This window comes from Amborella trichopoda, chromosome 8, assembly GCF_054954075.1.
Source record: "Amborella trichopoda isolate Santa Cruz 75 chromosome 8, AtrichopodaSantaCruz75HAP2 v2.0, whole genome shotgun sequence".
Taxonomy (NCBI): domain Eukaryota; kingdom Viridiplantae; phylum Streptophyta; class Magnoliopsida; order Amborellales; family Amborellaceae; genus Amborella; species Amborella trichopoda.
In genome coordinates, this window is record NC_142343.1 from 9,333,785 (window position 1) to 9,361,408 (window position 27,624).

The 27,624-nt window shown below is 35.5% G+C and overlaps 1 protein-coding gene across 2 annotated transcripts; it reads left to right on the forward strand.

Moving 5' to 3' along the window:
* Nucleotides 1-1,712: 1,712 nt before the first annotated feature.
* On the forward strand, nucleotides 1,713-27,445 carry TIM9 (Tim10/DDP family zinc finger protein). Of its 2 annotated transcripts, none has more exons than XM_020668381.2 (3): nucleotides 1,713-2,025; nucleotides 2,573-2,792; nucleotides 26,905-27,445. In XM_020668381.2, exons 2-3 carry the CDS (start codon nucleotides 2,698-2,700, stop codon nucleotides 27,089-27,091), a joined length of 282 nt encoding a protein of 93 aa, XP_020524040.1. In that variant the 5' UTR covers nucleotides 1,713-2,025; nucleotides 2,573-2,697; the 3' UTR covers nucleotides 27,092-27,445. The 2 variants fall into 2 exon arrangements, with proteins under 2 accessions (XP_020524040.1, XP_011624091.1); XM_011625789.3 differs by having other exon boundaries at nucleotides 1,790-2,025; nucleotides 2,673-2,792.
* The last annotated feature ends 179 nt before the right edge of the window (nucleotides 27,446-27,624 follow it).

Consider the following 27,624-nt stretch of genomic DNA (forward strand, 5'->3'; position numbering starts at 1 on the left):
CCTGTTTAGGTGGGGCGTGCCCCTTAAGTTATCCTAGAGAAAGAGAGAGAGAGAGAGCGAGAGAGAGAGAGAGAGTTTTCAAAGAGGTAGGGTCGCAAAACTAGAGAGAGAGAGTTTTCAAAGAGGTAGGGTTGCAAAACTAGAGAGAGAGAGAGTTTCCTAGGGTTGGGCCATGCCTCTTAGGTCGGCGAGAGAGATATATATATATTTTAGAGAGAGTTAGAAGAGAGATTTTTGGTGTGGAGAATTAATGGAGAGAGGTCATCTATTTACAGAGTAAAAATAGGATTAGGGTTTTCCATGGTTTGTCTCTTTTGTGAGATTAAACATGAACCATTGATATTGGGTGACTCGTGGGATGAGAGATTTGAGCCCTCCCTTCCATAAATGGGCCATCAATATTATAGAAAACGCTAAACCCTTATCTTTTTTCTAAACCATTTTTCCATCAATATAAATTAAATAAAATAATTTTAAATATTGTGCATGCCATAATAACGCACAAGCTTTCTCATGCTTTCCAAAAATCCATTCAATGCTTCCTTAAGCCAATTCCTTTCCAAAACACAAAATATTTTTGACTTCAAGTCAAAGTTGCCATTTCATAAAATAGAAAGCATCAAACAAGGAGGGCCGTGCCACCCATGAGGGGGTCTCATGGGCCCCACCATCTAGGCCCATGGTGAGACTATGTGCATAATGAGCTTCCATATAATTTTAAATATTTTAAAATTCAATAAAAAAAACTAGAATTTATTTGAATATTTAAATCATTGTAAAATCAATATCTCTGTATTTAAAACCCAAATTTGATAAATAAAATATCTAGAGTTTTATAATAATTCAAATAATAATTCTAAAATAATTTCTTCCATAAAATAAACATAATTAAATTAATTAGATTGGAAAATTATCTACATAGTCTAGGAATTAAATCAATAAACATGGGGCACTCTACCTTCAACCGTGTATTACGGATCACATTTGCTTTATCAAACTGACCCACCACAATCCATCCAGGGGCTCATTTACGGATCACCAAATTCTGACCAATGAGCCAAGGGGTTGCAATTTCAGTTTGTGGATTTCAGGTTCTCCTTAAAGACATATCAAGATCACCTAGACCTGATGCGACTGCCGCTCATATGGTGCACAGGGATATCTCTTGCGCATACATAAACTTCATCCTAAAAGGTGGTTCACTTTTTGAAATGACTATCATTATACATGTCGTGTGATGGTATGTAGATGAGGTTTTGGCCCCCGTATCTGAAGGTCACCATCACATATAAGAGTTACACAGTCTCTGGGCTCACTCATCTGGACATATTCCGACCTCATTAAGGGATGACTTATTAGAACCCTCATCGGATAATTTTCTACATCCAAATAACATAGGTTTTTCTCAATCGACTGTCCTAAACCGTCGAAAATAGTTCGGTATCAACAAATATCATTTACATAATATAGTCTACGAGGGACCACACTCTTGCTGAATTTATGTTCCATTATATCAAATGTTTGATTACGCCTTTAATGGCCACATTTACGGGATAAGTGTAAACGCCCAAGATTTTTATCTCAATTCAATGTATAAAAAATAAAATAAAATTGAAATACTCAAATATGCTCTCAACCTTCAATGTGGATATTTCGATCCTTCTATTTTTCTAAATTATTTTTCTATAATTCTTATAGGTGTGATTCATAACGGGAAGTGTTTGATAACAGGAAGTGTCTTCATGGAAGTGGGAACTTATTAATACTGTTCATGTTTCGTGCAGAACTTCACCCTCGAACCCTAGTTCTTCTTCTTCTCTTCGTTCCCATCTTCTTATCTTCAGCGGCTGAGCACCCCTCTTTTCGGAGCACGACCCCTCTCTTCTGTTCTTAGCGTTCAGCCGCTGAGCCACCCCTCTCTTCGCAGCACGCCACTATCTCAGGCAGACTCCTCTCTTCACACGCAGCCCTCGATAGGATTTACTCAGCTGTTCTTGACCTCTGGTCCTTGCTATTGATCTTGAGGTATGCTATTGACTCTTATTCTCTCTTTGTTATTGATCTCTGTGTTTGTTCTTGAGCTCTTGAAGCTAAGAGCTCTTATTCTCTATGTGTTATTGATCTTGAGGTATGCTATTGACTCAGATTTCTTCATCTTTCTCTCTCTATCTCTTCTTGAGCTCTGATCCTTCCTATTAAGCTCTGATCTGTGTTCTTCATCCTTCTCGAGGTATTTACCCCCGACTGCGCTAACCACAGCGAATAGTATTGATGTGTTTTATTTAATAAAATCAGAGTAAATAGCATACCTTCTATTTCTGATTTTACAGATTTTTCGCAACAGCCCAATAGATGAGAGCTCAGTTACAAAAAAAAATAGAGCTCAGTTACAAACTGATTATTCAAACAGTTTGTAATAAAATCTGGGTCCTTTTCTTTTGTGTTTATTTGGCGAGTTCGCAACAGCCCAATAGATCAGAGCTCAGTTACAAAAAAAAATAGTGCTCAGTTACAAACTGATTATTAAAACAGTTTGTAGTAAAATCTGAGTCCTTTTTTTTTTTTTTTTCAGTGAGGGACGGAGGGAAATGCATTAGGGTTTTGGTGGGGAGGGCGGGAGGGAGCACAAGATCACCCTACACCATTTTTAAACCTGCTTTCATCGTCATCAGAAAAACCCTAGTTGTTGAATTGAAGATGGACAAGAGCATGCTTGGAGATCTGGACTCTATGGGAGAAGAGGACAAGCTCAGAATGACCACCATGATCGAACAGCTACAAATCCGTGACAGGTTCTTCCCTCTCTCTCTTTGTCGGCTCTCTTTTTTAGGAATTCTTTGATGAGAGAGAAAAGATGGAGATTACTTGTTTTTTTTGGCTCGGAGAGATTCTAATTCGTGCCATTCTCTCTCTCAGAGAGAGACTAAATCATGATGTTTGCTCTTTCTGGCGAGTAAATTATTTGTGCATTTATGTATCATTTGCTGCTTTCATAATTTACTGTGAGGGTTTTTATGGTATCCATTTTTTTATTAATGAGAAGGCAATGGGCTAAAACACGCAAAAAAAGTTGAATTGGCAGGAGGAAACAATAGCTTTTCCGTTTAAATTCTTTTCATGGCTCCCGGGATATAGACCGTCTACTGTATTTACCACATAAGTAACACTAAGTTCTTCTTCCTCTTCTGTTATTGTTGGTGTTGCTTTCGTTGATTAATTAAGTGATTATGTTAAAATGTGAGGTTTTATTGGAAGTATTGGAATGAGAGACCACTTGAACTATCAAATGGAAACCAAGAATTACCTTTCTACCTCTACATTTGCTTTTAGCAGCGATTATGAACGGTTCTCAAGAAAAATTAGCCTCTCCATGTACCACTTCTTGATGCTTCTCTGCCTATCAATGTCATGGAAATTAGTGGGGGCATCTTGTAATTCTGAGCTTAATTATACAATGGAGCCAGAATTTCTATTCTCGTGTATAGGTACTCCATTGTACTGTATTTCCCATTCCCCTAATTTCAAGTATCCTTTTACCTCACTCTAGTATTAAAGAGCTAATAGGGAATCTTAATGTAAAGCCTTTTGAACTAAAATGTCCCTTTGGCCTTGGGTGCCTTGCTGTAGAGGCTTCTGCTGCACCATCTATTCCTAATGAAAGTGAATATGCTCCTTTGTAATCTTCATGTGGCTCGGTCCTTAAGAGTGATAGGTCACTAACGGATGTGTGACAACTTATGTAGGCTTATGATTATGTGGTGCGGCGGCAACCTGTGTGTCATATATCTATTTTGCAAATTTTTAGGCGGCTAGTGAGCTAAAAATGTATTTCATTATCTTTTGGCAGTAATGTTGTAGTTCTCATAGGGAAAATGTTCCACCTATTCTAGTGAAGGAGTTTTGTAAAACAAAAAGACGAGAAAAGTCTTAGTATTTGAGATTAAAACTTGGTTACTAAAGCTTAATTATAAAGCATAGTTGGAGTTTGGTACTAGAAGTGTGTATGTTTGGCGTGAATCCATTATGCAAAGCTTCATCAAGGCATATAAATTTGGGTTTCCAACTTTGATATGACTACATATGTTTTGGGTGCATGGATTTCTATCAAAGGAAATCGTTGATATTTTGAGCAGTATTGTTGACAATTCAGGAAATGGCCTTCTTGGCGTCACAAATGATTTATTTAAAGCCTTTGAAATGTATTTTCAAAGCACATCTTATATAGATGTTAGAAAATTAAACTTAAGAAAGTAGAACCTTCTAGATGTGAGTAGAAGTTTAAGAAAACATGGAGAGTTTTCTAGATGAGACATGAAGAAATAAATAAAGACGCATGTAGAAGTTTCTAAAAGGGACACAAAGTCAACAAAAGTGACTACCCATTAAATGTCGGTAGGTGGTCACTAGAACATTCTAGTTGGTATGACAACCTCTATAAAAGGGGAATAGAGAGCCATGTGTTGGGGCAAGTAAGTGAGTATTGAGTGTAGAGAAAGAGAGAAAGAGATTGAGAAAGATTGTGTAGAGAGAAAAAGTGTAGAAGTGAAGGCAGCAACCTTTCTTTTTTGGTGTAAAGTATATTTGGTTGAAGTATTTGCAAGTGAGAGTTGGAAGATAAGTACACTCTCTCTCTTCTTATAGTTTCTTGCATTGTTATTTGGGATTTAATTTTTCATTATTATATAATTCAAATTCCCATCATCTGGTATCAGAGCAGGTTTAATGGCGAGGAAAATGGGGAGGTGGGCGTTTAGTGAGAGAAAGCGAGTGGGGTAAGCAAGGGACATGGACATTCTTCCAACCCCATTATGATTTGCGACTCACTCTCTCTTCTTCCTCTCCCTCTTCCTCTTCCTGTTCCTCTTTCTCTTCCTCTTCTTGCATTCCATACATCCTTCTTTAACCGCTTCTCTCTCTCTCTCTGGCTTCTCACTTTCTCTACTCTCAATACTCAATCACTTGCCCCCATGTATGGCTCTTTATTCCCTTTTTATAGAGGTTGTCATACCAATTAGAATGTTCTAGTGACCACCTACCCACATTTAATGGGTAGTCACTTTGGTTGACTTTATGCCCCTTTTAGAAACTTCTATATGCTTCTTTATTTATTCCTTCATGTTTCATCTAGAAAGCTCCATCTAAAAAACGCTACATGTTTTCTTAAACCTCTACTCACATCTAGAAGGTACTACTTTGTTAAGATTAATTTTCCAACATCTATATAAGATGTGCATTGGAAGAATGTCCCTGTTTCCCTACTGTTAATTGTCTAGTTCTAATAGAAGTATTGTATGTTAGAGGGCTCAAATTAGATTATGTGGAACATTGATGCAGGGAGAAAAGGTGGGCTGTTTTTGAACCTTAAACAAGTAAAATCAGCAATTAACGAGATATAACTTGGCTATGAATTAAGCCAAGAGAAGAACTTTTTTCTTTCATAAAATAAGGTTTATTATTATAACATTTCTACCAAATTATGACATTCAACCTTTTATAAGCCTATGCAGCCCTAATTTACCTTTAGATTTAAGTAAACATTTAAGACTCTAAAATACCCCTAAAACAATACTATAATTTCAAAAATACCCTTATAAATAATAATGCGTGAACAATAACTGTAAACAGTATTGTGAATAGTACTGAATAGTACTTGTGAATGGTAAATAAACATAAAAACCCTAGAATCCTTAAAAAAAAAAACCCTAGAAATAAACCCTAAAATTAAGACTACAGTATACATCCTTGAAATTGAATAGAAAATATGAAGAATTTTGCTCTCCATCTTTCTCCCCTGGTTGGAGAAAACTCCTCCTCGAGTTTTGAAGTGTGTTAAGATCACTTTCCCCATTGAAAATTGTGTGGGAAACTTTAAATTCAACTTTCTCCATATTTATTTCATTACTCTCTGCAACCAGGGTCACAACTTGTAGATTCTGTGTTGACCACACTTCCACTGCGCTACTTTGATTCCAATGCCCTAAATCTCGTAAACGTTCCACCTCTTTGATATCCTTATGATCTTCATCTTTTTCTTTGTCTAAGATCGGTGCGCCCATGAAATCTTGATCATCATAGATTGGATCTTTTACAAGATCTCGTTCATCATCTAAGTATGTATCAAAAATTGGTGGCAGATCCCAATCTGCAACCTGCTTATTTTCGATATGGCCTACACTAAAATTAACTTCATTCTCCTTCAAATAATATAGATCAACTAAATCCGATGATTTATTCTCCCGAACATGAGGCTTCCAACATGGAGCACATGCATAGAATAGGTGGTCGAAGACAACTTCATCATTCCGCTTCAACTCTGAGTCGGACTCTTATTCACGCCATTCTCCATAAAAACCCTCGCGATTTGGATCTATCCTTGTAGATTCCTCTTTGTTTAGGGCACATTATTGTTGGCCCTGCTTACGCAACAATAGCTTTGTAACCCTCTCTGTCAAGTTGTTGATTTTCTTGTGCAGTTGGATCAGATTGTCATCCCTATGGCAAGACCTCCATGACCAACCATCGCAATCTCTAGCTGTCCTCGAACCACGCTCTGATACTACTTGATACAGGGAGAAAAGGTGGGCTTTTCTTGAACGTCAAACAAGTAAAATCCACAATAATGGAGATATAACATGGTTGTAAATTAAGTCAAGAGAAGAACTTTCTTCGTGCATAAAATAATATTCATTCTCATATCGTATCTCCCAAAATATGACATCAACCTTTTATAAGCCCATGAAACCCTAATTTATCTTGAGATCTAAGTAAATATTTAACACTCTAAAATACCCCTAAAACAATATTATAATTTAAAAAATACCCTTGTGAACAATAACTCATGAACAGTAACTGTTAACAGTACTATAAATAGTATTTGTGAATACTAAATAAAAAATAAAAACCCCAGAACCCCTAAAAATAAAAAAAAACCAGGAAACGAAAATTATTGTATACATCCTTGAAATTGGATAAAAATAGAAAATAAGAAGAATTTTGCCCTCCATCAAACATAGGTATGAAGAGGATTCTTCATGAGTCTCGGATACATGAAAATGTTCTTTAGACCAGACTGGACTGGTTAGTCTGAATTGGAAACTGATGAATTGGTGGACAAGTGGGGTCCAGTGACTGGACTGGCCGGTCTATCGGGATAGAATTTAGCCGGTCGGTCCCAATCTAGAATGTAAAAAGGGAAAAAACCCTATTTTTTTTTTTTGGCTTTTTAAACTATTTTAATAGTTTTTTCTTCATTTTGAAAATAATAAAGGGGCATTTTGGTAAATAAAAGCATTAGGGTGGGGTTTAAGGTTTAAAAAAGACTTTTTTAGAAAGAGATAAATAGATAGATAATAAAGAGAGAGACTTTAGTGATTTTCTCTCTTTCTAACCAGAAAAAACCTTAGAATTCGGGTGAACATCGTGTAATACTTGAGTGTTCTCAATCCAAGGTTTTCATTCCCCAAGTAAGTCCATTTGATTTGTTCTTTGTTTTATTTGTTTTAATTTTTAAAAATGTAAGAAAAATTGAATAAAGTTTGAACTTTTAGGGCTTTACAAACAATGAGGTTCTCTTTTCTTTTCATTTTTTTTTTAATACTTGTGTTGAGGTGTTTCTTGCTTTCATTCTAAAGGTTTTTTTTGGCCTTAATAGTTACCTATTGTAGTTATTTGCCAATCTTTTGGATTTTTTGCATATTTGTTTTTTATATAAATGGTTGTTCTTCTAGTTTTGTATCTTCAATTACTTGACGGGCTTGGGTCAAGACGGTAGAGGCTTTGTTTTCATAGCCCAACGTCTCCATTCCTATGTAACCTTGTCCAAAAAAAAAAAGAAAAAAAAAAAAACTTCAATTGAAATATTGAGAGTGCTCATATATGGAGGTTGTTCCTTAGTTAAAAATTTGAGATCTCATGAATGAGATTTGGACATATCATGTGATATTATTTTATCTTTGTTCCTAATATTTTCTGAATATTTTATTTTTTTCTATATTTTTCTGATTTTTCTATTTTTCTGTATTTTTAGGTTTTGTATCTTTGTTTTTATTTTATGTCCGGTATGACATATGAATTGTCTTGTCCGACTGGACTGGTGCCCTCACCCGTTTGACCATCTCTTAGTGACATTGGATGAAATGACATCTTGACAACATTGGATGAAATGGCATCTTCATCAAATCAAATTCAAAAAGTATATTCCTTTTTTATGTTTTTGGTGTACGGCTGCTTTTTTTTTTTTTTTTAATCTTTTTCTATGGTGTGTGGGCATAATGGAAAATGTTAGAACTGGAAATGTTTTTTTCTTTTTCTTAGTTCTAGTAGTTTGAACTATGCAAGGTAACACAATGCTTGATTGTCCATTTGAAATACCAAGGGATAACTATGCTTGCCAATGCCTAAGGAAGTTGAAGAAATAATGGATCACTAGGTAGTCCATTGTAAGTATAGAGAAATAAGCAAAAGAAAAATATGCTATTCTTTGGTTTCCTAATGTGAAGAGTGTAAGATATCTGTTTGGCAATCTCTTTGCTTGACGCCCTAGTTCCAGGTCCTCCATTGTGTCTTTGAGATACCACTCCCCCTTATTGTGCTTTTGTTTACATGAGCTCTGTGGCCAATAATGAACTCGAAGCCAAAGCACCTCAAGATAAGTCTTAGGATAATTTGCTCATCCCCATAAAACATCAGATTCTCGTCAACCTATGTGACAACAATAGACATGTGTTTTAGGAGAATTTGACGTGCTAACTAGACATATGTTTTGACACATTAAAATGCATCACGATACAAGAAATCTGTGAGACGTGCATGTTTGGAAATTTTGTTTTTTTGGGAATTCGTAAACACTTGTCTTCTATATGTAGTTGTGATACGTATCGCATTCCAAGACACGTCTGCATTCAAGGATACACGTGTCTATCTTCAAGACAAAAGTGGGAGCAAGCAATCTTACGATTTGGATAGGCATGGCTTTGATTTGTCCCCATCCGTTTTATTATTTTATGAAACTTTATTATTTAAGAAGTCACAAATTAATTTTATATCTATATATGTTGACAAAGGAAAAGTATCCAATGAGACCATTTACTTTTGATACAAGGTGGTCACAATTAATCTTGACAATTTATGTGAAATTGGGTAGTTACATTTATTCTATTGATCATGCTCAAATTTCAAAAGGAATTTTCTCGAACTTTGTGACACACCCAAGCTATTAGATTTCACATCGGATGGTTATAAGTAATAGTGACCTTCTTGTACCACAGGTAAATAGTCTTATTGTATGCAATCCCATTGACAAATTGATGGACTAGTCCAAAGAATACCATATGGAGAGAAGACTTTTTTAGGAGGGTACCTGAATGGTCATGTAGGAGAAGATAGGATACATGGAGGATATGGTTTTCGGGAAAGAAAAGAGATGGGTATAATTGTAAGGGTATTTTAGAGTTTTAAATGTTTATTTAGATCTCAAGGTTAATTAGGGTTTCATAGGCTTATAAAGGTTGGATGTCATATTTTGGGAGATATGTTATGAGAATGAATCTTATTTTTTGTAATAAGAAAGTTTTTCTCATGGCTTAATTTACAGCCATGTTATATCTTCATTGTTGATGATTTTCCTTGTGTAAGGTTTAGGAAGAGCCTTCCTTTTCTCCCTGCATCAAGTGGTATCAGAGCCCGCGATCCTTACGGAAGTTACTGTAGAAAGTACAGAAGTTGTTATGGCAAGTATGGAAGTTATTGTAGCACGTACAAAGTTACTGTAGCACTATTTTTTATAGTGGGTCTAAGGTTTGCTAAAATTGGCCAAAGGTTTACCAGAACAGTCTAGATCTTGCTGATTAGAACAATTTTTGTTGATTATTTGCTTAGGATTTGTGATTTTGGCGAATCTATAGCAGTAAGAAGTATAGTTATTGGAAACGCCTTGGAACCCGAATCTTTTTAAGAATCGAAATCGCGATTGGCTAGAAGATTCCTGTCTTAGGAATCGTTGTCTGTACATAAGAATTGCTTGGAACGAGATTTCTAGTTTTTGAGAATCGTGTTTCGATCGGAAATAAATCCAAGTTTCATTCGCATATGGAATCGAGATTCCGTCCTCCTTGGAATTGAGATTCCCATCCCCTTGGAATCGACAATCCAGGAGTCAAGATGCATTAATATGAGGAATCGAGTTTCCGACATCTATGGAATCGAGTTTTTGACATATGTGGAACAAAGATATGTTGTTTCAAATCGTGATTCTAATATATTTGGAATCAAGTTTTTGAAGTATGTGGATCAGAGATCCACGCCAGTTTGAGATTGAGATTTACAATAATATAGACTAGTGTTTGAAAACTCGACGAGTCGACTCGGGAATCGGCACCCCCATGCCGGTTCCATCAAAACACACAGAACCGCCAGTGTCTAGAGAGAACCAGGCGATTCTGAACAGGGAATCGCTCGAGCCACTATACAAACACGGGTGAACAATAAAAAGCTCTGTGAATCATCAAAATTTAGCTTTTTTTTTATCCTGTTTTTGCTTTTTCAGTTTATGAATCGAATATTTCAGCTTTTATCTTCAACTTTTCAGCCTCATTGTTTGATATATTGAAGCTGAAAGCTTCAATTTCGATCACAAATCATCGGATTTATGAATAACAAGGGTTTTTATTAGGTTTCCCCCATTTCTTAGATTTCAAGCAAAATAGGGCATCATTTTTGATAAAATCAGAGGGTTATTAATCTTAAGAGTGTTATTGAGAAGAAATTATTCTTACTTTGCGATTATTTTGGTCGAGCACAAGTCAGATTTGAGTTTGAAGCCACGGTTGCCAAAAAACCGGTAAGAACTTTAGTTTTTTGCCATTTAATCGTTTGTATTCAAGTTTTGGCAAATAATTTGTTCATAGTATATGGTTTTGATTCCTTATAGTGTTATATATCATAAAATGTATCCAATTTGATCTATTTTGTTTGATTTTAGGCAGATTTTTGAGTTCGAATCACTGTTGTCAGGTCGGGTCTGCGCTTTTTTTTTTTGTTTTTTGCCATTCGTTGGATTACAGAAGAAATAGAAAAAAACAGGTAAGAACTTCAATTTTCTGCCATTTAATCGATTGTATTCAAGTTTTAGCAAATAATTTGTTCATAGTATATAGTTTTGATTTCTTATAGTGTTATTTATCATAAAATGTATCCAATTTGATCTATTTTGTTCGATTTGAGGTGGATTTTTGAGTTCGAATCACTGTTGTCAGGTTGGGTCTGTGTTTTTTTTTCTTTCCCGCCATTCATTAAATTACAGAAGAAATAGGTCGCCATTTTTTATGAAATCAGAGGGAAATTAGTCGTGATTGTGTTATTCATTAGAAATTGTACACATTTTTTGTTGATTTTGGTCGATTAGAAGTGAAGTTTGGATTTGATTAGTCGGTTTCAAAAAATCATGCATTTTTTGCCATTTAATCGATGTCGATCAGTTTTTTTTTTCCGCCAAGCTATAAATATGAGACGAATTGAAGCACTATCATGAATTATTTCAAAGGGTTTTTAAAGGTAATATTGTTCTTCAATTGATTTTGGGTGTAATTTTTCGGATTAAGCAATTTTTATTACTCCATTTTGTATGAAGAGGAGTTGTTGCTGTGTTTTCTAAAAATTGAAATTTTGATGATCGATATTTTTGAAAAATCGTGATTTTCTGAAAAATTGTGAAAATAGTGATCAAGTTTGGATCATCATGAGGAATTTTTAGTGCAAAAATTGTATGTTGATAGATTATTGATGCAAAAAAATAAATGTTAAATTTTTAATGCAATTTTTTTTTTTATTGTTAAACTGTTGTTTTTATTTTTAATGAGTAAAATGTATGTATATTATTGATAAATATTTTATCATTATATTATCTTGATTAATTATATCATTGTAAATGTTATTAGTGGCATATATGTATATTCTTGGTATTAAATATATGAATATTATTGTAAAAAAATCGTGGCATGTATGATAATTATATTATCTTGCATTTTTCAGTTTTATTGTTAAATTTTTAATGTAAAAAAAATGTATGTTGATATATAAATTGTATATATATGATAATTGAGTTGTAGGCATGTTTGGAGCTTATATTTTTAATTATATTATCTTGGATTTTTGTAATTGAGATGTACGACTATTTGTGCTCATTTTAATTGAGTTGGGATTGTGCCCACATATTGTTATATACTTGTTGTAAACTAATTTTAAAAGAGGTTTTGTAAGTAGGCTAGGCGGTGCTATCATGAAAACCAGTGATTAAATTAACTTGTATTTTTCAATGTTATTTTTAAATTTTTAATGCAAAAAAATGGATGTTGATATATAAAACGTATATATATTCTTGATACATATTTTATAATTATATTATCTTAAATGACTATATAATGTAGGTGAGCATGAAGAATGGATATGCCTCGGGGATTTTGGATTAGGAGTGCAACAAAACACTAACACTCAAGGATTTGGGTATAGTCAGGTGCCCATTAATTTGGATGATTCATTTTTAGATTGAATCAATGAATTGTCACGCGAATTCAATCAATGGTACCAACGTGACCAAGACGAAGAACGACGCCGTCTGTCATTTTATTTTTATGTCGTATTTTACGAATTGTATGTTTTATTGTACTCCATGGATGATGATGTACTTAAATCCATGATAATTCTATGCTTAACCTTTTGTATGCTGTAAATTAAATGGTAAATAGTAGTTTATGCAGGGAAAGAACATATCAATATTCGCATTTTCATGCAAAAAAATGAAATTCTTAATGTAGTACCCCTTTTTCTTATTGGATTCCTAAAAAACAGCATTTATAATGAATTTTAATAATTTTTTCGGATTTTTTTTAAGGTTTAATCCTATCGATTCGGCCGACTCCCGATCCGGATCGCCAATTCTCCTATCCGGATAGGTTTTTGAGGTGCCCGATCAGGGGCACCGATCCTTTTTTTTTAAAAAATCCGAAAACATTATTAAAATTTATTATAAATGCTATTTTTTAGGAATCCAATAAGAAATGGGGGTACTCCTTAAGAATATTTATTTTCTTGCATGAAAATGTGCGTATTGATATGTTCTTTCCCTATGAACTACTGTTTACCATTTAATTTACAGCATACAAAAGGATAAGCATGGAATTATCATGGATTAAGTACATCATCATACATGGAGTACAATAAAGCATACAATTCGTAAAATACGACCTAAAAATAAAATGACAGACGGCGTCGTTCTTCGTCTTAGTCACGCTAGTGCTATTGATTGAATTCGCGTGACAATTCATTGACTCGATCTAAAAGCGAATCATCCAAATTAGTGGGCACCTGACTATACCCAAATCCCTTAATGTTTTATTGCGCTTCTAATCCAAAATCCCCGAAGCTTATCCTTCCTTCATGCACACCGACATTATATAGTCATTCAAGATAATCTAATTATAAAATATGTATCAAGAATATACATACGTTTTATATAACATCCAGTTTTTTGCAATAAAAATTTAACAATAACATTGGAAAATACAAGTTAATTTAATTACTGGTTTTCATGATAGCACCGCCTAGCTTACTTACAAAACCTCTTTTAAAATTAGTTTCCAGCAAGTATATAACAATATTTGGGCACAATCCTAACTCAATTAAAATGAGCACAAATAGTCGTACGTCTCAATTACAAAAATGCAAGATAATATAATTAAAAATGCAAACTCCAAACATATCTACAACTCAATTATCAATACTATATATACAATTTATGTATCAACATACATTTTTTTGCATTAAAAATTTAACAATAAAATTGAAAAATGCAAGATAATATAATTATCATACATGCCACGATTTTTTTACAATAATATTCATATATTTAATACCAAGAATATACATATATGCCACAAATAACATTTACAATGATATAGTCAATTAAGATACTATAATGAGAAAATATTTATCAATAATATACATACATTTTATGCATTAAAAATCAAAACAACAGTTTAACAATAAAAAAAGATTGCATTAAAAATTTAACATGTATTTTTTTGCATCAATAATCTATCAACATACAATTTTTTGCATTAAAAGTTTAACAATAAAAATTAAAAATTCCTCATGATAATCCAAACTTGGTCACTATTTTCACAATTTTTTAGACAGTCACGATTTTTAAAAAAAATCGATCATCAAAATTTCAATTTTAAAAAAAATGCAGCCACAACTCCTCTTCATAAAAATGGGGCAATAAAAATTGCTTAATCCGACAAATTACATCCAAAATCAATTGAAGAACAATATTACCTTTAAAAACCCTCTGAAATAATTCATGATAGTGCTTCAATTTGTCTCATATTTGTAGTTTGGCGTAAAACTAAAAAACCGTAACTGTACTTCAAAAAACCGTGACTCAAAGTAAAAAATCCACTACAAATCGACCAAAAAATAGAACATAAGATACAAATATTTCTAAATAACATCATAAAGAACTAAAACCCCATGATATGAACGCAAAATTTGCAAAAAATTGATAGAAATCGATTAAATGGCAGAAAATGCATGTTTTTCTTACACCGACTTTTCAAATCCAAACTTCACTTCTAATGGACCAAAATCAACAAAAAAGGTGTAAAAGTTTTATGACTACACAATCACGACTAATTTCCCTTTGATTTCATAAAAAATAGTGACGTATTTCTTCTGTAATTCAACGAATGGCGGAAAAAAAAAAAAACGCAGACCCAACCCGACAACAGTGATTCGAACTTAAAAATCCATCTCAAATCGAACAAAATAGATCAAATTGGATACATTTTATGATAAATAACACTATAAGGAATTAAAACCCTATACTATGAACAAATTATTTGCTAAAACTTGAATACAATCAATTAAATGGTGGAAAACCGAAGCTCTTACCTGTTTTTCTGCAGCCGTGGCTTCAAACCCAAATCTGACTTGTAATCAACTAAAATAATCGCAAAGTATGAATGATTTCTTCTCAATAACACTCTTAAGATTAATAACCCTCTGATTTTATCAAAAAATGATGGCCTGTTTTGCTTGAAATCTAAGTAATAGCGAAAAACTAATAAAAAACCCTTGTTCTTCTCAAATCCGATGATTTGTGATCAAAATTGAAGCTTTCATCTCCAATATATCGAACAATAAGGCTGAAAGTTAGAAATAAAAGCTGAAATATTCAATTCAAAGACTTAAAAAGCAAAAAAAATGATTAAAAAAAGCCAAATTTTGATGATGCACAAAGCTTTTTGCTGTTCATCCGTGTTTTGTATAGTGACTCGGGCGATTCATTGTTCAGAATCGCCCGGTTCTCCCTAGACGTGTGTGGTTCTGCATGTTTTGTTGGAACCGGTCCTGTTCGACTCGCCGTGTTTTCAAAGACTACATTGATATAGGCTATAGAATGCGTTTGACAACCCCTACCAGGAATCAAGATATCATTTTTTATGGAGAAGGAAGCCACAAGCACATCTTGGGCCTCATCAACTTTAGAACCTATATTGGATGTCTTTTATTAGATGGTTTTCCAAATTTTAAAGTGATTGTGTTGACTAATGAACTTACGGTCATTTTATAGAAAAGACAAGTATTTCTAAAATGTGATTTTGACTTCATTATTATAAAGGCAAAATAGGATTATGTCTAAGCCATGGTTTTACTTTTAATTGTATGTCTTGTATTTACCAGTTATATTTTCAATTTAAAGTAAAGGCCATCCAAGGTGGCACAAGTAAAATAATGAAACCCTCCAACCACTAGAAGCATTCAAAGTTCCCATTGACGTGGAATCAAGATTTAATCTTCATTGGAATCCCGAGTCAATATATTTGGGAATCTCTACCCACAATTAATGGGTTCAAGTTTCTAAAGATCTATTGGATCAAAATTCCGAAATTAAGGAATCGAGTTTCCTTGGTTCCAATAAATGATTTCTAAGGATGTGTGAATCGAGATTCCGAAATTACGGAATCGAGTTTTCTTGGTTTCGAAAAATGGTTTCTAAAGATGTGTCGAATCGAGATCCCAAAATTAAAAAATCGAATTTTCTTGGTTTTGAAAGACAGTTTCCGTGGTGTTTCCTTAACGAAAATGCGGAATCGGGTTTCAGAACCGGAATCACAAGGTCGGTAGAGAGATTTTGGTAACTATGGTCAGAAGATGCCGTAGAAGGGGGGTTTTCGTAGATCCACTTCGTGATCCCATAAATGACAAAATTAAGGAACTTGAAAGGCAAGTACAACAATTGATGCAGCAGTTCGCGGGCCTCTGTAGTGGACAAGACGATGATCTTTCATTCCAAGAGGATCTTGAGTACCAGCCTTTTCACTTTTGCACTCCACGTATGGAGTCGAGTGATGAGGATAGCGATGGAAGACCTAAATGTGGGGAACATCACTCTAGGATTTTTGATTTGGAGGATGAGATTTTTTTTATTTTGACATAGATTGCATGGAAAATCAGCAAATTGTAGATTCGGATTCATCACCAATCTTTGATATATACTCAAATGAACAACAAGATTTCTTAGGAGATCCGATATATGATCAGGATCACAATGATGGTGAAGATATTTTGGGAAGTTGTTCGTTTAATCGCTGATTTCAAAGATGTACTCGTGATGTGTTCTAGCATTGAGCCTATGCAAATTCAGCAGGGTTACATGGCTGAAGTGATGCAAATTCAACAAGTTTATGTGATTAAAAATATTTTGTCAACATGAGGGTTTCCCAGTTCCAATGTATAATCATCGTGTTTTGATTAGTGTAGTACGAGTCCCAGGATCATGTTTGTAATATTCGAGTTGAAGAATTTTGCCCTCCATCAAGTTGTTAGATCAATCATGCTTTATGGGACAGAATGTTGGGGCGGTCAAGAAACAACATATCATATGATGAATGTAGTTGAGATGGATGAGTATCAAGATAAGAAAGAACAGAATGGTTGACATGGATAGTTGAAAGTTATGCTACAAGGACATGTATATGAGAATCCATGTTTGACTTAGATTTGAAGAATACAACTTGGCAACTTATATTTGTCAAGTCCAGTATGACACAACCATACAAGTCTGTACAATATGTGCGTGTCTATTTCTTGTTGAAAGTATAACAATAAGTGATATAAATGGAGCAATTGAGTCTATAGGGTTACGTGTGGATTATCAACTCACACTACGCTAATTTTTGTAATTTTGCTCATTAAGTATACATGGAATAGGAGAATAAGTGATATAAATGGAGCAATTGAGTCTATAGGGTTACGTGTGGATTCTCAACTCACACAAGGGTATTTTTGTAATTTTTCTCATTAATTATACATGGAATAGGAGAATAAGGATATGTGTTTGTCTTGGATTTGAAGAATCTGACTCACGTACATATATTTGGTCAAGTCTAGTGTGCATGCATGTTGGCATAGAATATGACTTTTTGATAACAAAATAACTCCAAAAATAAGAACAATGCAGGTCCAAATCAAATAAACACGTGTAGAAATCGTAAGATACGTGTACTTGCATGTCTTAAAAAATGGACATGTGTCTTACATTGGGTACACTTATATCTTGTTTGTTCAATCTATAGAATATAGATTCTTGTCCACATAGTAGACAAAAAATTGAAACTTTTCACATGTCAATGTTGACATGGATTTCCTATGTCTGTATATGTCTTTTGTGTTGACACGTGGGTCCATTGCTTTGGCATGTTGGAATCTCATAAATGCACGCAACATAAATTTTGTTATAGTGGTGTCCATATATATATATATATTAATTTAAGTTTTTAATAATAAAATTAGCACAAAAATTTACATGTCTAAATCAAACTCATACCCGAATAAATCATAAGACACCTGTGCACACAAGCATCATACAAAATAGACACGTGTGTCTTACAATGTGGTCTTGTGTGTCATATAGAGTAGACGCATGTGTCTTTTTCGTCTAGTACAATAGACCCATTGTTTCTGCAAATTCCCAATTTTTTTTTTTAAAGACACATGTCGATATAGATTTCTTGTGTTTGTGTGCATATCGATATGTCTAGTGCGATGGTGTGCCCAATTCTTCTAACGCAAGCGACATGCTTGTCATCATTACATAGCTGAATAAAAGTTTCATTATGTTTGTCCTACGTGGAGGGGATAAAAACAATTGAGATTTTACATTGATCTTGTAGTGATACAAGATCCTAGCTATGGTGTTTGCTATTAGAATGGGAGGTGTTGTAAGATATATTGTCCAGTGTTTAGAAGGTCGCATAGGCTAAGGAACATGGCTTTTGGCCAACACGAGTTACTCGGTCGAGTCTAATTGTATACGACAGAGTCCTTTATAAGGCCAAAAAGCCCTTGGCCAAAGCGAGTTACTCGGTTGAGTCTGATTGAACACGATAGAGTCCTTCACAGGGCCAAAAAGCCCTTGAAAAATTAAAATATATATAAAGTATAGAAAATAAAATAAAGGTATAAAAAATAAAATAAAACCAAAAGCAACCTTAAAAAATGCAAATATGCTTAAGAAGTATAGAAAAAATGGATTTTAATAAAATTGATTTATAGTTAGGGACATGTCATAAAAATCCAAATAAAAAAGAAAAATATAAAAATAGTGATTATGGCAAGAAAACACTCATCAACCTATGCCAAAAACATCCAAATCAGATGCAAAAACATTTATACATATCCATATTTTTTTACAATTATTTTGGAGTTTTTTAAAATTCTTTTACGTAACCGGAGTAAGATTGCCAACGGTCCAGGCCGGGGCCCAGGCTTCGAGCCATTTTCGATCGAGCTCGACTGCTCTTTCTCTCACTCTATTCTTTGGGAATCTCTCTCTCTCTCTTCGTCCTCCAAGCCAAAGCATAGAGAGAGATGCATCTTACAAGCCAAAGCACACAGAGAAGAATGTGTTGGTTACTTGGTTTTCTTGGGGTCTCACCATGGTTTACGAAGCATCGCAGTGGACGTGAACTCCCAATTTGCTGAGACAAAAAATAAGTGATCTGGAGGCATGCAAGGAGCTTGCTTTCTTGTTAAACGTCCCCGTCTCAGTAAAATTCCGTGGTGCAAATGTGTGTCGGCGAGTATACTCCTAGGTGATAGCCAGATCGAAAAAATTAATTCCTGAATCCCTAAGTTGCATACTCAAAAGACCCGGAACAAAGCCACATTCTACAAATATGATATGTCTTTCCAATTAGTATGAGATCACATTAATTTGAAATTCTCTCTTATGACATAATAAATCATCCAATCGGTATACTACATAAAACATCGATTAGGAATTTAGGAACATCTTCTCTCTCACTAAAATGTCTTCCATACAGCCAAAGATGGGGCAGAAATTTATAAAGTTTCATAATATAAATTTTGTGATACCCAGATACTTAAGACATCACATGAGCGACTTATTTTCCCCTTGAACGTTGGACATGGGATCTCCTTATCCTAGGTAGGGTTCCCATCGCCCAGTGGTAAAAATTCATTTGGGCTCAATCTCATCCCTCTAGCTCTCTTCCAAACTTGGTGCCTTGCAAGGATTTTATCAATATTCTACCAAGTCCTTGGTATAACTGATATGGAGTACTACTATTACTCAGTCTCAAGCATAAGTCTCAACTGATTGTGCCTCAAGCGAGTGTAATTGGATTTCTTGAAGTACATCCCTAACCATTCGCTTGGTATACAAAGTCTTCACAGTCACGTAGTATGAGATTGCAAGCATGGGCCTTGAATAGATGGTGCGTCTACCATCAAGTCCTTAGCCACTTAACCTCCTCACAATGGGTTCCAAGGCAATTTTCTCCAATCATTTGGAGGTACAAATCTACCTCTTGGAATCTAAAAAATACACCCCCACCACAAGTGGAGATAAATATGAAAGTCAGAGATTCATAAGAATCCTGAAAACATCACTGTACCTATTAATACTGTGGATCACTCACATTATATAGATTATAGTCTATAGTTCCTTTCAAATATCTTAGGACCCTAAAGACCGCATCCAATGATCTTAACCTGAGTATTGCTATTTCTACTCAATTTACCCACAGCAAAGGCTATATCTAGTTTAATGCATGACATTGCTTGCATACATTATGCATCCAATGACTCTGACATAGTCAACTTGGGAAACATGACCTTCACAGTTCTTTTTGAGTTTAATGTGAAATGTGAGCACCATAAGGGGTTGAAACTGGCTTGGAATCAAAGTGATGAAATCTTTTGAGCACTTCCTCTATATAGTGGCTTTGGGTTAAAACATACTCAGTTGGATGTCTCACTATTTTAATTCCAAGTATCACATCAGCTAGCCCCATGTCTTTCATATTAAAATCAGAAGACAATAAGTTCTTTGTGTCCTTAATGCATGCAGTATTACTGCTTAGTATGAGCATAACATCAAGCTTTGGCGTAAACACGTATCTGTATCACTGATTTGAAATTCGTGTGATAAAATAATTCTATTAAATTTTTCATGCCATTGCTTGGGTGCTTGATTCAAATAATATAGGGATTTCACAAGTTTACAGACTTTGTGCTCTTGTCCCTTAAGGACATATCCCTCAGGTCGCTCAACATAATTTCTTCATCTAGTTCACCATGGAGATAGGCTCTTTTGACATCAATGTGATGAATCTCTAGATGGTATACAAAGGTCAAGGCTATGAGAAACGAATGATAGCAACACGAGCAACTGGTGCATAGGTATCAAGGAAACACCTACCTTTTCTTTAAATCCTTCGCAACCGGTCTTGCTTTATATTTTTCAATGGTACCATTCGCAATTATTTTCCTTTCGAAATCCATTTACATCCTAAGGGCTTACCACCAAGAGGTAAATCTGATAATATCCATTTATCATTCTCCAATATTGATTTCATCTCATCGTCGACTACCCGCCTCCAGGAAGGAGCGTAACGCGAGCTTGAAAGTTTTAGGATCTTCTTCCAAAAGCTACATCTAGAAATCAGTATAAAAAACAGTTGTCTTCCAGATTCTCTTACTTCTCTTGGGTTGTAAGTATCTCTGGTACCATATCCGGTAGGGCAGAGGGAGACAAAGGAGCATCTAGTACCTGAATGCCCCTCGTATTTTGGTTAAACAACACCCACTAGATACCTCAGCAGCCTCTCCAGACATAATGGACATCTGGTAGCTAAGTTGACGCCAACCTCTTGCAACCAGCCCATGTTCGGGAGTCTGCGGTGTCGAGTAAGCCAAGTATATCACGCAACTCTAGGCGCGCGGTCGGGCTCCTCCAAATGTGCTCGAAAGTGGCATCTTTTGGTGCTCTATCTCGGCAAATATTAGGATTTTCATGCTCACCAACTTTACGTTTACAATGTCGAGCTTCATATTCATTATCCTGCTCACTAATGAATGTGTATTCAAAAAATTCTGCTTCCTTGAACTCTATTACCACGTTTGACTCCAGGTCTAGAAATCTATATGCTTTGCTATGTTCAGCATAGCCCACAAAAACACACATAAGAGATCTAGGTCTAAGTTTGGGCTCTTTAGGTCAAGGAGCCTTACCATAAATCTCTTGCAAAAGATGCCTTCTAAGGTGTAAAATCACTAACAAAAATATCTTTAGATATCGGGGGCATAAGGACCTCATCGAACGTGAATTTAATTTAGATGTCCCTTTTCCAAAAGCCCGGACAGAGATGGGGTAGTCCTTTTACGGGACAATTTCAGCCCCACCATTCTGTAGGTCCCAAAAACAAGCTTCAATATTGAACATGTCTGGTGGCTCTTCAGATCATCCCCTACTACACTGACATCGGAGATCATAATAAAAAATATACATTGGTAACTTAAGCCTAAGGTCTTTGCTTCTTTCGAAGTCTACATAAAATCTGCACGTGACTGGATCAATCCATAAAATCGACTAATATATGGCACGCAGGCATACTCCTAAGGTCTATACATAACATAACTACCAATTTACAAAGAAATTGGAACCTCTGCTGCCATCTTAAATGTCCTGCATCCTCAGAACTGATCTGGCCTAACAAATTCTGAGTAAATACTTTCTGCGATCTTCCAATAATCATCTCTTGGATCAATCTTCGATATGGATTTGATGAGAGATGGTGGGTAACCTGGCAAACTATCGATAGCCTTACTAACGGTCGATGGCCTAATTGACAGTTGATGGCTTCATAGTCAGTCAATGGCTTAACTGACGGTCGATAGCTTCACAAATGGTTCATGGCCTAACTGACGGTCGATAGCTTCACAGATGGTCAATGACTTAACTGACAGTTGATAGTGTCTGACATACAGTTGATAGATTTTGACTTACGGTTAATAGCTTGACTTACAATCCATAATCTGACTTACATTCGATAGTCTGACTTACAATCCATTGTCTGACTTACGCTTGATAAGCGTGACAGACGCTCGATAAGCCTTACAAGTTGCTTGATGAGCCTGACGCTCCATATACCTTTTATATGCCTTACTGACGCTCCATAAGCCTTACGATTGATGAGCCTGAAAGACACTTTATAAGCCTTACATATGCTTGATGAGCCTAACTGATGCTCCATAAGCCTTACATAGGCTTGATGAGCCTGACTGACGCTCTATAAGCCTTACTTACTCTTGATGAGCTTGACAGACTCTCCTTAAGCCTTTCACTTGATGAGCTTGATAGACGCTCAATAAGCCTTACACTTGATGAGCCTGATAGACACTCAATAAGCCATACACTTGATGAGCCTGATAGACGCTCAATAAGCCTTATATACGCTTGATGAGCCTAATTGACACTCCATAGACTTTACTACGCGTGATGAGCCTAACAGACGCTCAATAAGCCTTACATATTCTTGATGATCCTAACCGATGCTCCATAAGCCTTACTTTTGATGAGCATGACAGACGCTCAATAAGCTTGACTGCCACTCGGTAGATAGCCTGACTTGCAGTCAATAAATCTTCACTATCTCAATACTCGAAAAAATTCTGTAGCACCTCTGCTAGTCCGGGAAAGTGCCAGAAAAGTACTAGAACCTGCCTAATACAATTTTGTCTCCTGTAGGAATCGAAGCATGTATTGGAGGTTATATCTGCAAACTGAAATAGTCGTAGTACCAGTCGGATTTCCATAGGACTCAGAGCAGTATTCAGAGGTAAATAAAGTCGCAGAGAATACCCAAGGGTTTGGCCTTACGTTATCTTGGTCCTTAAAGTTAATGGTCAATGGACATCTCCCAAAAAAACGTCCCATTTAACACTTCGGAATTGTTGGTTTTATTGGGGTCTCACACCGGTTTACGAAACATTGCGGTAGACATGAACTCCCAAATTGCTTGGACCAAAAACAGGGGATCTGGAAGCACGGGAGCTCGCTTTTTTCGTAGTGTTAAACGCCCCTGTCTAAAATCCATCGTGCAAACGGTTCTTGGCAAGTACACTCTCAAATTGCAGCCAGATCGAAAAACATTCTTGACTCCCTGAGTTGCACACTCAGAAGACCCGTACAGACCATAGTCTACAAATTTGATGTCTTTCCGATTGTTATAAGTTCACAAACATCAATTGGAAATTCTCTCTCTTACGACAAAATAAATCATCCAATTGGTATACAACAATAGAACATCGATTAGGAACATCTTCTCTCACTAAAATATATCTTCCAATCGGTAAATAAACTTCGATTTGATATGACAAATAACAACTCTAAACAAAATTTCTTTGAATGATATATGAAAACATAGTTTATCACAAAATACTATAAATTCACTACAATAAGTGGTGAATTAAAAGGGCGAGCATGTACCTGTTATGCTCAAACAAGCCACAAATATGTTCGTACTATGCTCATAAAGTAACTGAACATGGGACCTTTTGAAGGAATGGCCACTAACAATAAGTAGAGCTAGAGAAAGAGAGAGAGATGGTATGTTTGACTAAGAGAGAGAGAGATTGTTATCTTCAAAAGACTAACGTACTTGCAAAGGATGGAGAAAGGAAGAAACTAGAGAGAGCAGCAAGGATGTTATAAATATCAAAAGCTTAATGTGTGAGGTGTCAAGAGAACAAAGAAAAGGTGGTCCAAAAGATGCCACATGTTGAGTGACAAAACACATGGACACCTCATGCTTTAGTGTGAAACATGGTGAGTGCATGAAATATGAATCGTGGTGAGTGCATGAAAAAGTATTCCAAGAATATGGTGGTCCAGCATGACCACAAGAAGCAAAATGGGTCAGCAGTTAAATAGGTTGTTTTGAAACACTACCTTTAGTAAAAAGCTAATAATACCCCACCTGTTTCAAAACAACCTGATCTCTTCAATCCTATCAGGAAAGACAAATGCATAAGTGAAAGTGCTTTTTGGACTTGAACCTTTACGTAATATTATGTAGAAAGCTTATCAGGACAGTGAGTGAACACACCTTAAACTATGTCCTTTGTTGATGAGCTTTCTACATAATACTACGTGATGGTTCAAGTCAGCGTTTCAAAAAGCGCTAGGCGGGTCCTAGGCGACTTGGGGGGTCCGGCCGCCCAGCGCCTAGTCAGGCGCCCAGAACCTGGCGGCCCAGTCGAATCCAAAAAGGATGCCCCATCAAAGATGCTTCTAAGGATTCAAAATCTTCTAAACCCCCCCCTCCCCCTCAATCAAACTTAAATCTAATATCAATGAGTGATGTTTTGATAAATTTTTGTCAACTTTGAAACAAATTTTTTTTTGCCTCTGGGCGGGGCCCCCATCTAAGCGGCCGCCCAGGGACTGCCGCCCAGATTGGCCGCCTAGGCCTGGGCGATGCACTATGGCCTTCTGGACCGCCTAGGCGGTCCGCTTTTTGAATCACTGGTTCAAGTCCAAAAGGCACTTTTACTTGTGCATTCGTCTTTTCTGATATGTTTGGAGAGAGGTCATGTTGTTTTGAAACAGGTGGGGGATTGTTAGTTTTTTACTAAAGTTAGTGTTTCAAAACAGCCTATTTTACTGTTGGTCCATTTTGCTTCTTGTGGTTATGTTGGACCACCATGTTCTTGGAAAACGTTTTCATGCACTCACCATGATTCACAGTTGGTGTCCTTCATGTACTTTGTCACTAAATATGTGGCAGCTTTTGGACCACTTTTACTTTGTTCTGTTGGTGTCCTTCATGTACTTTGTCACTAAATATGTGGCAGCTTTTGGACCACTTTTACTTTGTTCTCTTGACACCTCACACATAAGCCTGTGGTATTTATAGCATCCTTGCTTCTCTCAAGATTCTTCCTTTTTCCATCCTTTGGAGGAACGCTGGTCTTTCGAAGAGAACAAGCTCTCTCTCTAGCTCTACTTATTAATGCCCATTCATCCAAAAGGTCCCATGTCCAGGTACTTTATGAACATAGTAGGAACATATTTGTGGCTTGTTTGAGCATAATAGGTACAAGCTCTCCCCTTTAATGGTAGTGAATTTCTAGTATTTTGTGATACTATGTTTTCATATATCATTCAAAGACATTTTGCTTAGAGCTGTTGTTTGTCATATCCAATCGAAGTTTCTTTTACTGATTGGAAGACATTTTAGTGAGAGAGAAGATGTTCCTAATCGATGTTTTATTGTTGTATATCGATTGGCTGAGTTATTTTGTCTAAGAGAGAATTTCCAATTGATGTTTGTGATCTTATACAAATTGGAAAGACATCAAATTTGTAGACTATGGTTTGGTACGGATCTTCTGAGTGTGCAACTCAAGGACTTAAGAATTTATTTTGATCTGGCTGTATCCTGGGAGGTACTCGTTGGGTCTTGTTTTCACCTCGAAATTTTACCGAGACGGGCACGTTTAACACTTTGAAGAAAGCGAGCTCCTCTCATGCCTCCACATCTCCTGATTTTAGGTTCCGTGTTTGGGAGTTCATGTCCACCGTGATGTTTGATAAACCACGGTGAGACCCCCAAATAACCGACAAGTACTCCCTAATTATTATTAAAATCAATAGATATTTATATTATGCTCATTGTCTAAGCCTGTATGAGTTACTTCTCTTGATTAACTTGCTGCATCAGATAGAAAAGGAAAACAAAAAATTTAAACTATTAAATGCAAATAGAGCACGATCATACTTCTAGGGTTCACCAGCAGTGAGTCGATTTTTTATTTTTTTTTACGTTATTTCCATTTTATTATCTGCAATTGGTGTTGTCGTTTTGTTGTGTTATTTGTAGTGATGTGTGAGTGTCCTTTACATTATGGAGGTGCCCTCTGTCCCAGGTTAGTTATGATGCTAACAAGGTTTGCTGGTATATGTTCATTCAAAATTTGCTGTCCTTAATATTGAATTTGGCATATCTTTCAATGTTCTTGTTGAGGTGCATAAGATTTGGCTGGAAATTGTACCCTGCTTTGATCCAGTACCGGACTGAGTTGACAGTGGTCATAATGTCATGGATATGGCCTGTTCTTGTAAGTTATTTTAATTGAAATAGTCTAGCATTGGCTTTGAGTTTGTGTGACTATTGATAAAATTTGAGAACTCATTTTCTTTAAATGAGTAAAAATTCATTTTTTTTTCTAGTAATATCACATATTCTTTTTAAGGTTGCATGTCAGTAACTCTGTCATAAAATGAAAGTAGGCCAGCAAATATTTGAAGAATGATGCCCAGTCAAAATTTGATTGTAAGCATGGGTAATTTTGGTTATTTAATAATGAATGTCAATATAAATTATGTTAAAGGCAATCAATATTGTTTCTAACATAACACATTGTGAGTCTATGCTGAATTTTTCTTCAGCATTTTTGTCTAAATATTAGTTTGGGAATTTTTGTTCTCCACAATGTGTTGATTTTAATAGATGTATACTTTGATTCGCGGACTTGCAGTCTGAGAATGTACAATTCCTTGGTGGAGAGATGCTTTAATGACTGCATTGATACCTTCCGTCGCAAGTCCCTTGACAAGCAAGAGGACACATGCGTCCGCCGTTGTGCTGAGAAATTCTTAAAGCACTCCATGAGGGTTGGCCTGAGGTTTGCTGAGCTGAACCAAGGCACAGCCACACCTGATTAATTCTCTTGATTTTTTTTTTTTTGTTCGTTTTTTTTTTTTTTTCTTTTTGGGGATATTTAGGCTCGATAAATTTCTGATGTGGGTTTTGAGTTGTGAAGGTGGTCTTTCTCAACCCTTCATTGGGGGGAAATTTTCCATAGCCATTGAAAGATAAAGATTGGAGAACTAGCGTCAGTTTCGTCCATGGAATTGGACAGTAGAAGTCTTATGTTCAGGAGTTTAATTGCCAAGGATTGGTAGCCATTTTGTTTGCTATAGGAAAGGGTGTATCTTGATTCTTAGTGAGTGAATCATGAAGTAGACATTGTTTTACAAAAGCTCAAATAAAATTGTTTTAATAAAAAATAAAAGAAATCTAAGATTTTTTTTTTCCCACCATTTTATTCTCAAAGTGGTTTTTTATTTTCGTTGTTGATTTTGATTTATAGCTCCTATTAAAATGTAATATTTTAACTTCTTTTTTATTTTTGTTCACTTTTCTACCTAAATTTTAATCTTTTTTTTGTGAACCTCTTATTTGGCTCACGGTATCG

Excerpts from the sequence above, each read along its gene's own strand:
- TIM9 (XM_020668381.2), top strand. The coding sequence starts at position 2,698 with ATGGACAAGAGCATGCTTGGAGATCTGGACTCTATGGGAGAAGAGGAC. Across the intron at positions 2,793-26,904 it reads CAGCTACAAATCCGTGACAG|TCTGAGAATGTACAATTCCT; the intron begins GTTCTTCCCTCT and ends GCGGACTTGCAG.